A 13257-nucleotide genomic window follows, 5' to 3' on the forward strand; every position below is an offset into this window, starting at 1 on the left:
CCCACATGGAGAGATCAGGAACAGGTCTCGCAGAAGCCGAGCAAATTCTAAAGCGCAGTTGTGTTCTATGATGTTTATATCCCACTGGTCCGACGTTACTTTGATCCACACCTCATAAAACAGGGGCAGCCATCCCCCTATGACTGGAATCGAGGAATGGGCTGGCGTTGTCTCATTGAGAGGACTTGGGTCCCAAAGACCCCTGATTGAATCCATCTTGGTTTGGTCTACATCCTCGAAAGCAGTGAGACCAAGATTGAGATCTCCCCAATGATTGTCTCTGTCCGGGGGGGGGGGGGGGGGGGGGGGGGGGGGGGGAGGGGGCACTCTGCTCTGACAGAAATGCCTCTGATCCTGAAAGCGAGAGTAGGGAGGGAGAAAACTTTTAGGGCCCTAGGCTTGTCCTTAAGGAGCTTATGCACTTTATTCTCCCCTAAGGACTTGATCAGTTGCTCCAGATCTTCCCCAAACAGGAACTTGCCGTTGAAGGGGAGCGCCCCCAGCTGAGACTTGGACGAAACATAGAAAGACCAGTTGCGTAGCCACAAAAGCCATCTGGCCGAAACCATGGACACCATCGTCCTGGACAAGGTACAGAGGAGGTCATATGAGGCATCCGCACCATACACCATGCTGCCTCTAAACGGTCCACCTGCTCTGATTCCTGAGGAGGGAGATCTTTCGCACTGAGAAGTTGCTGAACCCACCTCAGGCTTGCTCGCTGCATGAGACTGCTGCAGACAGCAGCCCTAATACCCAGCGCAGACACCTTGAATATTCTCTTAAGATGGACCTCGAGCTTTCTGTCCTGAAGATCCTTAAGAGCCGCCACTCCTGCCACTGGAATAGTTGTCCATAGCTCATCCCACTCGCAGGCCGGATTCTGGAGTATCCCACTCATGGAGCATCAGTTGTTGGAGCATAGGATGAAAAGGGAATGTCGTTGCCGGACCCTGCAATCCAGCTAGTACAGGGTCTACTATGTCCTGACCTGGGACCTCCTGAGGCAGCAAAGTTCCCAACTCGGTTAGGACCTGTGGGATTAGTGGGTCGAGTTCATTCCTCTGAAATAAGCGGATGGCACTCAGGTCATCATTATCCAACGGCAAGGGCTCCTCTGGTTCCTCACCCTGATCCACCCCGATGGAGGCACGGAAGTATCAGGCCCTGGACGCTCCATGGAGCCCATGTCCCCCCAAGGAGGTTCACTGGGACCCCGGACCTTCCTAAGCCTAACTGCCCCCTGTGGCTCCAGCCGCCTGGGGACCTTCGGGGGCTGAGGACCATCCCTCGGCCTACGTACTTATGCCTCACCTTGCCGAGGCTGGCATGTCAGATAAGCTTTGTTCATCAAAAGCACAAACTCTGCGGTAAAGGCCAGCTGACCCCCTAACATCCCCTACCAGGAGTGCGGGGTCATCATCAAAGCCATCCAAAAATGAGCCCTGAGGGCTCGAATCAGCAGGGGAAAGGGAGGGCGGGAGATCCCCTCCCCCAGCCGCTCTATCCGACGTGGCAGCAAAGGAACCCAAAATAACGCCATTCCCGTGCTCAGCAGGAACAGGGCAGCTGCGGTCTTTTGCCTGTCAGGCCGTTCGCCCGCCCCACGGGACTTAGCTGCTGTTCCCCTGCCATTGTCCGATGTCCTGGGAACAAAGGTCTGCGCGGGAGAGCTGCAAAGCACCATGAAGCACGCGGTATGGCCGGCAAAAAGGAAGCGAGCAAGAATGAAGGTCGGGCGCCAAAAAACGCAGGCACTACACAGGCCTGCTACTGAGTGTGCGGTCGCTGCAGCAGAAGAAACAAATCAAGCACCTGGCTTTTTTAGGTTTTTTTTTTTTTTTTAAGGGAAACCTCCTAAAAACTGTTTCAGGAGTAAGTTGTAGTGCTGGTGCCTCCGGGTCTGGAATCAGGGAGGGGGAGGGACCGGACCACTGGTATTCACCCCTAGTGCCTCACGGAAAGAAGGAGCAGGCAGGGTATCCAACCCCAGCTCCGGGTACCTGTTACCAGGGGGGATGGTCCCACCAGGACTTGCCAACACCCTGGGAGGATTAACCTTATTGTCCTGCCTGATCTGCCAAGGAGAAGGAAAATAAAGGAAGATCCTCGTATCCCATTTTTTTTTTCTTTAAGTTCAAGACCACAGGTTTTGCACCATCTCCATCTGCTAGAGACAGAGAAATACTGAAGAGACGCAGGTGGCACACCGGTTTAAGAGGGGTGCTCTTCAAGTTTTTCTTTGTCTCCATCTGCTGGAAGGGAGGCAAAACCCAGCAGTCTGGACTGATCTGGGTACATACAGGGAACAACAGATTCAATACATAAGTATTCAGTTTTCCCCATTACTCCAAGAAATGACCAATTCTCTAAGAGAATGTGTGTTTCCTACACACCTGCAACATGCAAACTACATGCTTTTAAAGCATGTCATTTCACCCATGCATTTTTGTAAGGGATGACATGAACCATGGGATAGTAACTGTTTTAAGGCTTTGAACGATGTTGTTGATTAAATATTTTTCCATGCACCATAGCAATGATTCCTAAACTTCTCCTCAGGGACATGCAATTGGTTGAGTTATCAGGATATTCACAATAAAGATGCATGCGGTAGATCTGATATGTTTGCTTATTTGCAAAAAAAAAAAAAAGAAAAACCTGAGTTGATGTATGCGGATCTCCCTCATGCATACTCCAGGATGTATATCCTAAAAGCTCTATCAACTGAGGGCAGGGCTGGGATCCATTTTTATGGCACATTTCATTGTGCAGTAAGGACAGTCAAAATACATATATAATCTTTCAATATTGGTTCCATCAGGCTGCATTCAGGAAATCACTATTTGTTTCATTATGGGATAGTCGCCTTTTGAGTCAATTCACTTAAAATGGATTTCCAGAATACCGAGCAATGTGCATTTGATACTGTCTCAGTCCCACACAGGACTCACTGGATGGGAGTGAATTCCCACCTTCTCTAAGCATTGCTGACGATTCATAGCACTGCGTTTCAGGGGAGAAAGTTATGTAAATTGAGATACACCGTACCTGATGAAGTCCTGACTCAGCAGCGTGTAGGAATAGAAGTAGGGGTTGTATGGGATGTCCTTGCCTCTCAAGTTAAAGAGCCCTACGGAAACCATCGGCAGAAAGTTACGGAAAGAACTAGTCCATCTGCATTTTTATCAGTTATTCTGTTACCCGCTTTTTCTTCCATTAACTCTGTGTTCCCCCATTTCTTTGCTGTCTGTTCTAATAACATAAAAACAGGAATGAGTTTAGATTGTAGGTCCATATTTGACTGTAAATGAGCAAGTAGCTGGTCTGGGGTAATCAGAAGGGACTGGGTGCCAGAAATCCGGGGAGGGAATTCCGATTGGCAGGCCTGGGATTTGTCAGTAGGCACACTAGGCCTGTGCCTAGGGCAGCAGAAATCTGGGGCTGGCAGATTTGGGGGGGGGGGGGGGGGGGGGGATAGGGTTCATGTGTGGGAGAGGAAGGGTTCATGCCATGAGTGTGTGTGTGTGTGTGTGTGATATTGAATGGGATATTAGAGAGTGGATGCAAGGAAGAGCAGGAGTGGAGCTTGGAAGGGACACCTTCCTCCTACCCTCCCCACCCAGTGCAAGTCAAATCCTCCCTCCCTTGATCTTAGATTCTCTCCCCCAGACTCTAGCACCTTCCTTCCTTCCTACTTTTCCCTTCTCTCCAGATCCTGGAACCCACTCCTTAACCCTTCCTACTCCCTCAGTCCAGGAAACTACCTCCCTCTCCCTCCAATCTTCCCCATCTCCCATCCTCCCCAACCCTAGTCCTCTTTCCTTCTCACATTCCTCCTCCTCCTTTCTCCTCTCCTCATCCCAGCCGATTCCTCCCTGTACTTACTTGAAATCAGTTTTATTCACCCAATAAAAATAAAATAAATTATACTAATCTAGTGTAAAACTACTTTATTTTTATAATGTTATACAAAAGATGGAAATGTTTGCCAATTTGCTTCAGAACCTTTTAATTTTTGCCACAAGAAGCTAGGGGGACGGTGCCTTAGATCTCCTGTTCCCTGTTCCCTGTTGTCCATCCCGTGGAAGGGGTGACAGGGGGGCGCCAGCACCAACAGTGCCTAGGGGCGCCAAAATCCTAAATCCGTCTCTGCCGGTTAGGGGAGCAGAAATTTGGGAGAAGGGTTGATCTGAGGCAATGTAAAGGGCAAGAGGATTCTAGGGGGATGGGAGGCAGTGGAGATGTTTCCTGGGGTGTTCGGCGGGGCAACAGCTGTGCAGGAAGATGGGGCTTCTGCACGTTGCACTATTTCAGAGCTAAGTCCTAGTTTCAGAGGGCTGCGGTACGCAATGTTAGCTCTCACATGCAGTTTCATCTAATGCTGAAAGCAGCACTGCTGTTGGTTTCTGAGAGTGTTGGCTCATCTGCCTCCGGATATTGGATACTTTCTCTTGCCAGGTGCTTCCTGAAACCCAAGCAGAGGAGAGGACATAATGAGTACGAGTCAGGTGATCACATTTGCAGACGACACAAAATTATTCAGAGTGGTTAAGTCACAAGCGGATTGTGATCAATTGCAGGAGGACCTTGAGAGACTGGAAAATTGGGCATCCAAATGGCAGATGAGATTTAAAGTGGACAAGTGCAAGGTGAAGCACACAGGGAAAAATAACCCTTGCTGTAGTTACACGATGTTAGGTTCCATATTAGGAGCTACCACCCAGGAAAAAGATCTAGGCATCATAGTGGATAATACTTTAAAATCGTCGGCTCGGTGGGCTGTGGTGATCAAAAAAGCAAACAGAATGTTAGGAATTATTAGGAAGGGAATGGTTAATAAAACAGAAAATGTCATAATGCCTCTGTATCGCTCCATGGTGAGAGCGCACCTTGAATACTCTGTACAATTCTGGTCGCCACATCTCAAAAAAGATATAGTTGTACTGGAGAAAGTACAGAGTAGAGTGACCAAAATGATAAATGGCATTTAACGGCTCCCCTATGAGGAAAGGCTAAAGAGGTTAGGGCTGTTCGGTTTGGAGATGACTGAGGGGAAATATGATAGATGTCTACAAAATCTTGAAAGGACTTGAATGGGTAAATGTGAATCAATTATTTACTCTTTCAGATAATACAAGGACTATGGGGCATTCCATGAAGTTAGCAAGTAGCACATTTAAAACAAACCAGAGAGAATCCTCTCACTCAACACACAATTAAACTCTGGAATTCATTGCCAGAGGATGTGGTTAAGGTAGTTAGTGTAGTTAGGTTTTAAAAAAGTTTGGATAAGCTTCTGGAGAAGAAGTCCATAAACTTCTACTAATCAATAGGGAATAGCCACTGCTTGTTTCTGGCATTAGTAGCATGGGATCTGTTAATGTTTGGGTACTTGCCAGGTACTTGTGACTTGGATTTGCCACTGTTGGGGACAGGATACTGGACTTTGATGGATCTTCGGCCTGACCCAGTATGGCATATCTTATGTTGTTATGAGAGTTATCACCTTCCTTTTTGTTTTTGTAGCTTATTGTCTTTTTTTTTTTAAGGGTGGCATTGCCTAAGAGATGAACTACCTGTGAATTCCTCTTGGAGTTGATAGATTTCATCGCTGGGAGGAGAAGGCCTTGCACTCCATACTGCATCCACAAGATTTGTTGTTAGTGAGGTCAGTATTCTACCAGAGTTTTTTAAATGCTCCGAGTAACTGTTCCAGTCATCTGTGAAATGCGCAAGCAAGAGAAAAATGGTCAGCTCCACATTATCACTTTGCCGTTCAGCAACCTATTTCTCTGACTCTTCCTACTAAATGACAGCTGTATGTACCAAGACATGCAGCCAAGGGCTCTCTCCTTTTTAGAAGACAATGCAAAGCCAATTTTAGACTTTACTTTCTGTAGGGACTCTCTAGAACAAAGCTAACAGCAAAAATCTTGAAAGGTTTCAAACACATCAACCCTTCTCTCCCCAACTACCTCCCCCCAAGCTTAAAAGAAAACACAAGCAGTTGCAGGCACGAAGCCAGACAAGCATATTCTCAGCATGAGCAAGACTCTAACCAAAGCAAATAAGGTTTCCAAGTTGCTTCAAACCTAACTGCTTGGTATTTAAAAGTGGACAATCATCCCATATAATCGGTTTGTAACTGACTGATTTTTAACAAGAGTAGACACCTCCCCTGACTACCACTAGCTAGACCCCGAGTCAGAGTGGAGATTTCTTACTGATGGAGAACAGGTAGGGATCGAAGCCAATTTTCTCTCCAGCTGGAATTTCATTGAGCAGCCACTCCACAATGGAATTGATCCAGGCTGTAAGAAATAAGGGAAGTGTTAAAAACATTTCTTAAAATAAATAAAACACCCCATGAGCATGGAGTGTTAGTAACCGAGTCAAAGCCGGATCGGTTTTTTGAGCTCCAGAGGCCACACTGCTGCTAAGGTGTCAAATGCTAAAGGTTTTAGGGCTCTCTGCTTTCTTTCACCCTCTGCAATGCTTTAGTTATGTGCTTTCAGAGCACCCTGTGGCTGGGGGTGATATAATGCACAGTGCAGGAGCTGAAAATGTAGCACTGATACTCAGGGGTTCAATGGGACATTATTATAATTAATACTTTCTAAATGGCTCTCTCCCTATTTAAAATACCCATCTTATTAGTCATGAGCAAATATACCACATCCTGGTGCAGATTATTCTGGTTCAATAAAATGGCTAAAAATTGGAGGCTGTAAAATCTGAATCCAAATTTTTTAGGCTGGCTTGAATCAGATGTGCCATATGAGTTTACTCAGATTTGCCCAGTTCTCTGGGTGTTGCTAGAGCAGGAAGATCCCTGGAGATCTGGGAAGCTTTCCCACCTCACTTACGACTTTTGACAAAATTACACTGCAGTTATCCACAGGTTGACTGACTGGATCTTTAGCATGACAGTCCTGACTTTTGATATTGGCCAACAATGGGAATCCAAGTCACACCAGCTTTGATCAGAGCGGGGGAACCAGGGCAGCTTCAGCTGTATTTTGGATAATGGAATCTGCAAAAGATTTAAATTAGATCTAACGGGTCAGTCTAATGCCTACATTGGCCTTCCATGGTACCAAAAGAATTAGGTAGAATAGGTGGCTAATGTCTTTTCCTGGCAGGGATATACTGACGCATCTTCTGCAGCTCCCAGTTGCAGTCCATGTGCCGCTCTGCCTCGGTCCAGTAGCGACTGTCGGTCCACAGCGCAGCCTTGCTCATCGTCACCACAGCAGTCCCTGCAATACATGACAATCATTAACCTGACAGCAGCATCACCCATCACAAGGCTGAGGGAAGTCAAGGAGCTCCCATCTCTCTTTCGTCAGTTAAAAGACAACTGGGCAATTTCAGATTCAAAATGTTTCCTAAGCTCTAAAGAGATAACTTGAGCAAAAAAAAGGAAGTGGCTTAGTGGTTAGAACCATAAGCTGGGAACCGGGGAAACCAAGATTCAAATCCTGCTTCTCCCACTGACAAGCCTTGTGACCTAGGGCAAGTCACTTTATTTGCCGTTACGTCAGGTACCCACTTGGACTGTAAAGGGAATTATTGCGCCTGAATTTTAATAATGCTGTAAGCTACCTTGAGTATCATTTGGAAAGGCAGGCTAAAAATCCATCCAAAAAAAAGATTAATTCAATTGACAGCTTAAGCAAAGAACAATTTAGTTTGCATTCTGACGCTTCTTTTATTGCTGAAGAGATCTTGTGTAGCCTGTTGGGGGGCCTGACAGACTCAGGATGTATCATGCTTAGCTTAGTAAATCTTGAACTGGACTTCAGGTGGTTGCTCAAAATTGGGGAAAGTTCCACGTTAGAAGTCCCTCTGTGGTGCTTTACTTAAGGAATAGACTTTCCATGCCTCATCCACATTCTCACTGTTAATTTCATGCTTTTTGAGCACTAAGAGTTGCAATACAGTGTTATGAAATTTACAATTAAGGAACAGTGGGGCAGCAGTCGTTATATAAACAGGAAGCAGGGGCCCAAAGTGGTTCCAAACCTGACATTTATTTATATTAACTGGGTCAACATTGCATGCACTTCATACAAACAATGACTTCCACGGTTCTCTTTCTCCCTAAGCTATTTCACCTTAGCTTCAGTTGTGACAGAATTATACTAATGAACGTATTCAGTTTCCACACAGTGATAATATGCAAGAAGGGTACTTCAGCATAGGCTAGCTTAGATTTCTGGAATAGCTAGTCTTCTTGCTGTCAAAATGATAAAATTCCTACTATACCGAAGAACATATAACACAAGACATGCCATATTGGGTCAAACCAAGGGTCTATCAAGCCCAGTACCCTGTTTCCAGCAGTAGCCAATCCAAGTCACAAGTACCTAGCAAATACATTAAATAGATCCTATGCTACTAAATCAGCAGCAAGCAGTGGCTATTCCCTATTGATTAAGAGCAGTTTATGGGTTTCTCCTCTAGGAACTAATCCAAACTTATTTAAAACCCAGCTACACTAACTGCACTAACCACCACATCCTCTGGCAACAAATTCCAGAGCTTAATTGTGCGTTGAATGAAAAAGAATTTTCTCCAATTTTGTTTTAATGTGCTACATGCTAACTTCATGGAGTCCTTGTATTATCTGAAATAGTAAATTATTGATTCATATTTCCCATTCAAGTTGTGTCATATTTTTGTAGTCCTCTATCACATCCTCCCTCAGCCATCTTTTCTCCAAATTGAATATCTCTAACCTCTTTAGCCTTTCCTCACAGGGGAGCCGTTCTATGCCCTTTATCATTTTGGTTTCCCTTCTCTATATCTTCTCCAGTGCAACTATATCTTTTTTGAGATGCGGTGACCACAATTCCTCACAGTACTCAAGGTGCGGTCTCACCATGGAGCGATACAGAGGCATTATGACATTTTCCATTTTATTAACCATTCCCTTCCTAATAATTCCTAACATTCTGTTTGCTTTTTTGACTGCCACAGCACACTGAGCCAACGATTTCAAGGTATTATTCACTATGATGCCTAGATCTTTTTCCTGGGTGGTAGCTCCTAATATGGAACCTAACATCGTGTAACTATAGCATGGGTTATTTTTCCCTATATGCATCACCTTGCAACTTATCCACTTTAAATTTCATCTGCCATTTGCATGTCCAATCTTCCAGTCTTGCAAGGTCCTCCTGCAGTTTATCACAATCCGCTTGTGATTTAACTACTCTGAATAATTTTGTATCATCTGCAAATTTGATAACCTCACTCATCGTATTCCTTTCCAGATCATTTATAAATATATTGAAAAGCACCGGTCCAAGTACAGATCCCTGAGGCACTCCACTGTTTGCCTTTTTCCACTGAGAAAATTGTCCATTTAACCCTACTCTCTGTTTCCTGTCTTTTAACCAGTTTGCAATCTACAAAAGGACATCGCCTCCTATCCCATGACTTTTTAGTTTTCTTAGAAGCCTCTCATGAGGGACTTTGTCAAATCCTTCTGAAAATTCAAAATACGCCACAACTACTGGTTCACCTTTGTCCACATGTTTATTAACCCCTTCATAAATATGTAAGAGATTTGTGAGACAAGACTTCCCTTGGGTAAACCTATGCTGGCTGTGTCCCATTAAACCATGTCTATCTATTTGTTCTGTGATTTTATTCTTTATAATAGTTTATTTGATTTTTCCCAGCACTGAAGTCAGGCTCACTGGTCTATAGTTTCCTGGATCACCTCTGGAGCTCTTTTTAAATATTGGGGGCACAGTCTACCATATATTCCAATCATGTGTAGATCCTGCCGCAATCTTAATACAGACACAAGGGCTTACTGGGAAGGTTATGCCTCCTGGGCCCTTTTCGCATGGAGGAAGGGAAGGATTTTTCTCTCTTCTGCACACCAGTACAGTCACAATCCGCAAACACACCACACAATGACATCAAAACTATTGTTCAAATAAAAGTCTTTACTGGTCTCTTATGTCAGGCAACCAAAATTTACAGTAGCACACTATTGTCCAGGGCACCAAACAGTTCAGAAAAAGAAGACCACTGGCAAGGAAAAATAAACTCAGTCTCTCACAGTATCCAAATGCTGCACATCTTTAACAGCTAAGCTCCCTGGGTCAGGAACCCTCCTCTCTTAGCTCTCCCCTGGTACGCGTTCTCTATACAGCCTTCCTTCTCTCTAGAACTTCTCACACTTCTGGTGGATTACTTTTTGTAAGTCAGCAAATCTACAGGACTTTCCTCAGCTGGGAGTTTCTTCTGAACTCTCACCAAGGACAATACTCTTTTTCTCCAAGTACTCTCTCTGGACAGATGAGGAATAATGATTTAAACTTCTTTCTTGAGACTATTCCTCAAGATTCCTTACTTCCTTGTAGACCGGGTAACCGTGACCTTGTGCTCCAGTTACCTTCCTAGAACACTTCTTCTTCATCATCAGCATCTCTCTGTTGAGACCTTTTCCTGTGGAGGGAAAAACCAAGACCAGAACCAGTCTGAGAAGCCGTGGTGCCTTTACAGCCTGACCTTCAACCAACTCCTTTTGCACTCACTTGGGCACAGGAGTTTTATTAAACCTAGGTACCTCCCACTTCAAAGTTCCCTAGACACAACTACATATAAGTTACACGGAGTGATGGACCCTTGCAGAGACGAGGTTGGTGCCACCTATAGGGGGAGGCCCCTATAGGTCCTCGTCATCAGTAGGTGGATGCAGGCGACAGAGACCCAACCGGACTTTCACCTATACCAGCCCTCGTTCCCCACAGGTTGAGCCCTTGGGTGCCGGGGCCGGCAGGCGCAGGTCTCAGATGAAGACGATCCTTGAAGGCAGGAGGCGGAGGCAAAGCCAGGTGTTCCAGAGGTTGGGGCTGGTAGCAGGCAGGAGAATCCAGAGATGGGCCAGAGGTCGAGGCAGGCGACTAACTAGAAAAGTCGATGAGCAAGCAGATGGTTAGGGCAGGCGGAAGACGAAGCAGAATCCAGGGATGAACCAAGTCAATAACCAGAAGAACCAACTGAGGGGATAAGGAGCGGAGACCGGAGAGGCACCAGGACCAGATGAGGCAGGATCAGGAACAGGAGAAGCAACCAGCGGCTCTGTTGCTGAGGCATCTACCGCTTGCCAGGGCTGGGATTAAATAGGCTCCTGGCTGCCACGTCATCACTGAGGACCGTGGCATTTGCTGTCGCTGGCCCTTTAAAGGTGGGGAAGTGGTGCTCGCATGCCTAGGGGGCTGGGCATGGGCTGTGCGGACAGCGTCCCTGCCGCGAAGTGGCTGATACAGTAAAAATCGCAGGAGAGCAGGCACTCCGTGTTGAGCACCCGCTCTCCCAGCCACCTCTCCTGGGTGCGTGATTCTTTATTTAAATGAGGGGTTGCGCTAATAAGGAGGTGCTAGGGACAATAGTGCTTCCCATAGCGCCTCCTTATTAGCTTTGAGGTGGTTTTAGCGGGTCCAGACAACCGATGCTCTATTTTACTGGCGTCGGTTTCCGACAGCCACAGGTTAGGAAAAAGGATGCCGGTAAAACTGAGTGTCCATTTTTCTAACCGCTGACCGACGGGCAGATTTTGATTTTTAAATTTTTGGTTCCTCTGACTTAATATCACTAGGATATTAAGTCGGAGGGTGTACAGAAAAGCAGTATTTTCTGCTTTTCTGTATACTTTTCCGGGTTGCTTAGAATTTAACACTTGCCCTTGGCCGCACATTTTACCTTCAGTATCCCGGGTGAGTAACTAATAGCTTATCAACATGCATTTGCATGACATGAGTGCTATTAGTTTTCGGGGGGGGGGGGGGGGGCTTGGCCACGTGTTTTCGATACGCTAAACCCCTTACCGTATAAAGGGTAATAGACACGTGTCGAAAACACGCAGCCAATTGCATGCTACACGGTGCGCTCAGCCGAGCACATCGTACTGTATCAGCCTGTTTATTTGCTGCCATCATTCTGAGCAAGGCAACTTCAGAAACAAAATTTAGAGGAGATACCCACTGCTATAACAGCCAGAACCATAATTAGAATGAAAAAAGAAACTACAAAAATCTATCCTGTCACAATAAATATCATTAAAGAAGTACCCTTGTCAAGGAATTTAAAACCAATAAAATAACATGGCAGGAGCCTGCTGGAATCATCTGAGGTGCATGGCTTTTCGGGATGGGAAAGGGGGTTTGGCTTGCATTTACGTTTGGACATTCGGGAGGAAGCGTCACGGTTGTGAGCCCTTGGGCTGCAGCACGGTTCACGCAGCCTAGCGGGTGAGCCCACTAGGTCCTGCCGACAGCAGGTGAACTCGCTCTTACAAGGACTGGGTCTAGGGCTTCACCTCTCGCAGCCCCCATTCCCCACAGGATGAGCCCTTGGGTTCCAGGGGAGGTCAGGGCTTAGGCGATGGTCCTGTAATGAGGGGTTAGGCGAAGTCAAGTAGCAGGCCGAGGTCAGGGCAGTCAGCAAGCAAACAGTGTCAAGATGCAGGCAGCAATTGGAGCAGGCAGAGATCAGGCAGCGCCGAGGTTTGGGGCAGGCGGCAGTCCAAAGGTGCAGTCAGGGTCAAAACCAAAAGTGAGGCAGAGACGGATGGACAAGACATGACAGGGAACCAAGACACGACAGAGACAAGCAGGGCAAGGTACACAGAAGCAAGGCAAGAGACAGTAAGGCATGACAAAGGGAGGCATAAGGCAAGACAAGGCAAAAAACAGACAGCAAGGTAGCAACATGCACTGCAAGAGCCAGAGGGCCTGTTGCTGAGGCCTCGGCTTGGAGCGCAGCTGGGGTTTAAATCACTGGCCATGCTGGCATCATCGGGGAGAGCTGCAAGGCCACGGGGCCTTGAGTCAGGGCAAGGGGGAGGCGCAGCACGACTGGCTGAGCACTCAACGACAGCGTCCTTGCAGCGTTGAAATCCCTGCAGCATCTTCCGGGTCTTGGCGGCATTGGGGGGGTAAGTGTGTCCAGTTGTGGGGTCCTCTTGTGGCTGGTCAAGCACTACTGGAAGTAGGTTATGTTCGCTCCTTTTCTCTGAATGCAGCTAGGAGAAGACTGAACTCAGCACATGACGTGCCACCTACATTTGTCACTACGATCACAAGGAACAAGAAAGATTTTCTAGTTGCATCAAGTCCTCGTAGTAAACCTCTAGCAGATCGTTCTGTGTGGCTGTTGGTAGTCCCTTGCTAGGAGAAGGGAGGAGAGCACGTGATGGAAGATGTCTTGTAGGACTAGTTTTATGGTCTTCCG

At 46.5% G+C, this 13257-nt stretch overlaps 1 protein-coding gene across 4 annotated transcripts in view; it reads right to left on the bottom strand.

The window, feature by feature from the left end:
- Positions 1 to 13257, bottom strand: part of XPNPEP2 (X-prolyl aminopeptidase 2) — a 128566-nt gene that overhangs the window by 75865 nt on the left and 39444 nt on the right. For all 4 annotated transcript variants that reach the window (XM_029607420.1, XM_029607419.1, XM_029607422.1 and 1 more), the window contains 5 exons: positions 7158 to 7262; positions 6228 to 6314; positions 5580 to 5723; positions 4367 to 4468; positions 3052 to 3133 (listed from right to left, as the gene is read on the bottom strand). In XM_029607420.1, the coding sequence (XP_029463280.1) occupies positions 3052 to 3133; positions 4367 to 4468; positions 5580 to 5723; positions 6228 to 6314; positions 7158 to 7262 (520 nt within the window). The remainder of the gene's footprint in view (positions 1 to 3051; positions 3134 to 4366; positions 4469 to 5579; positions 5724 to 6227; positions 6315 to 7157; positions 7263 to 13257) is intronic.

Source organism: Rhinatrema bivittatum, chromosome 6 (genome assembly GCF_901001135.1).
Source record: "Rhinatrema bivittatum chromosome 6, aRhiBiv1.1, whole genome shotgun sequence".
Taxonomy (NCBI): Eukaryota; Metazoa; Chordata; class Amphibia; order Gymnophiona; family Rhinatrematidae; genus Rhinatrema; species Rhinatrema bivittatum.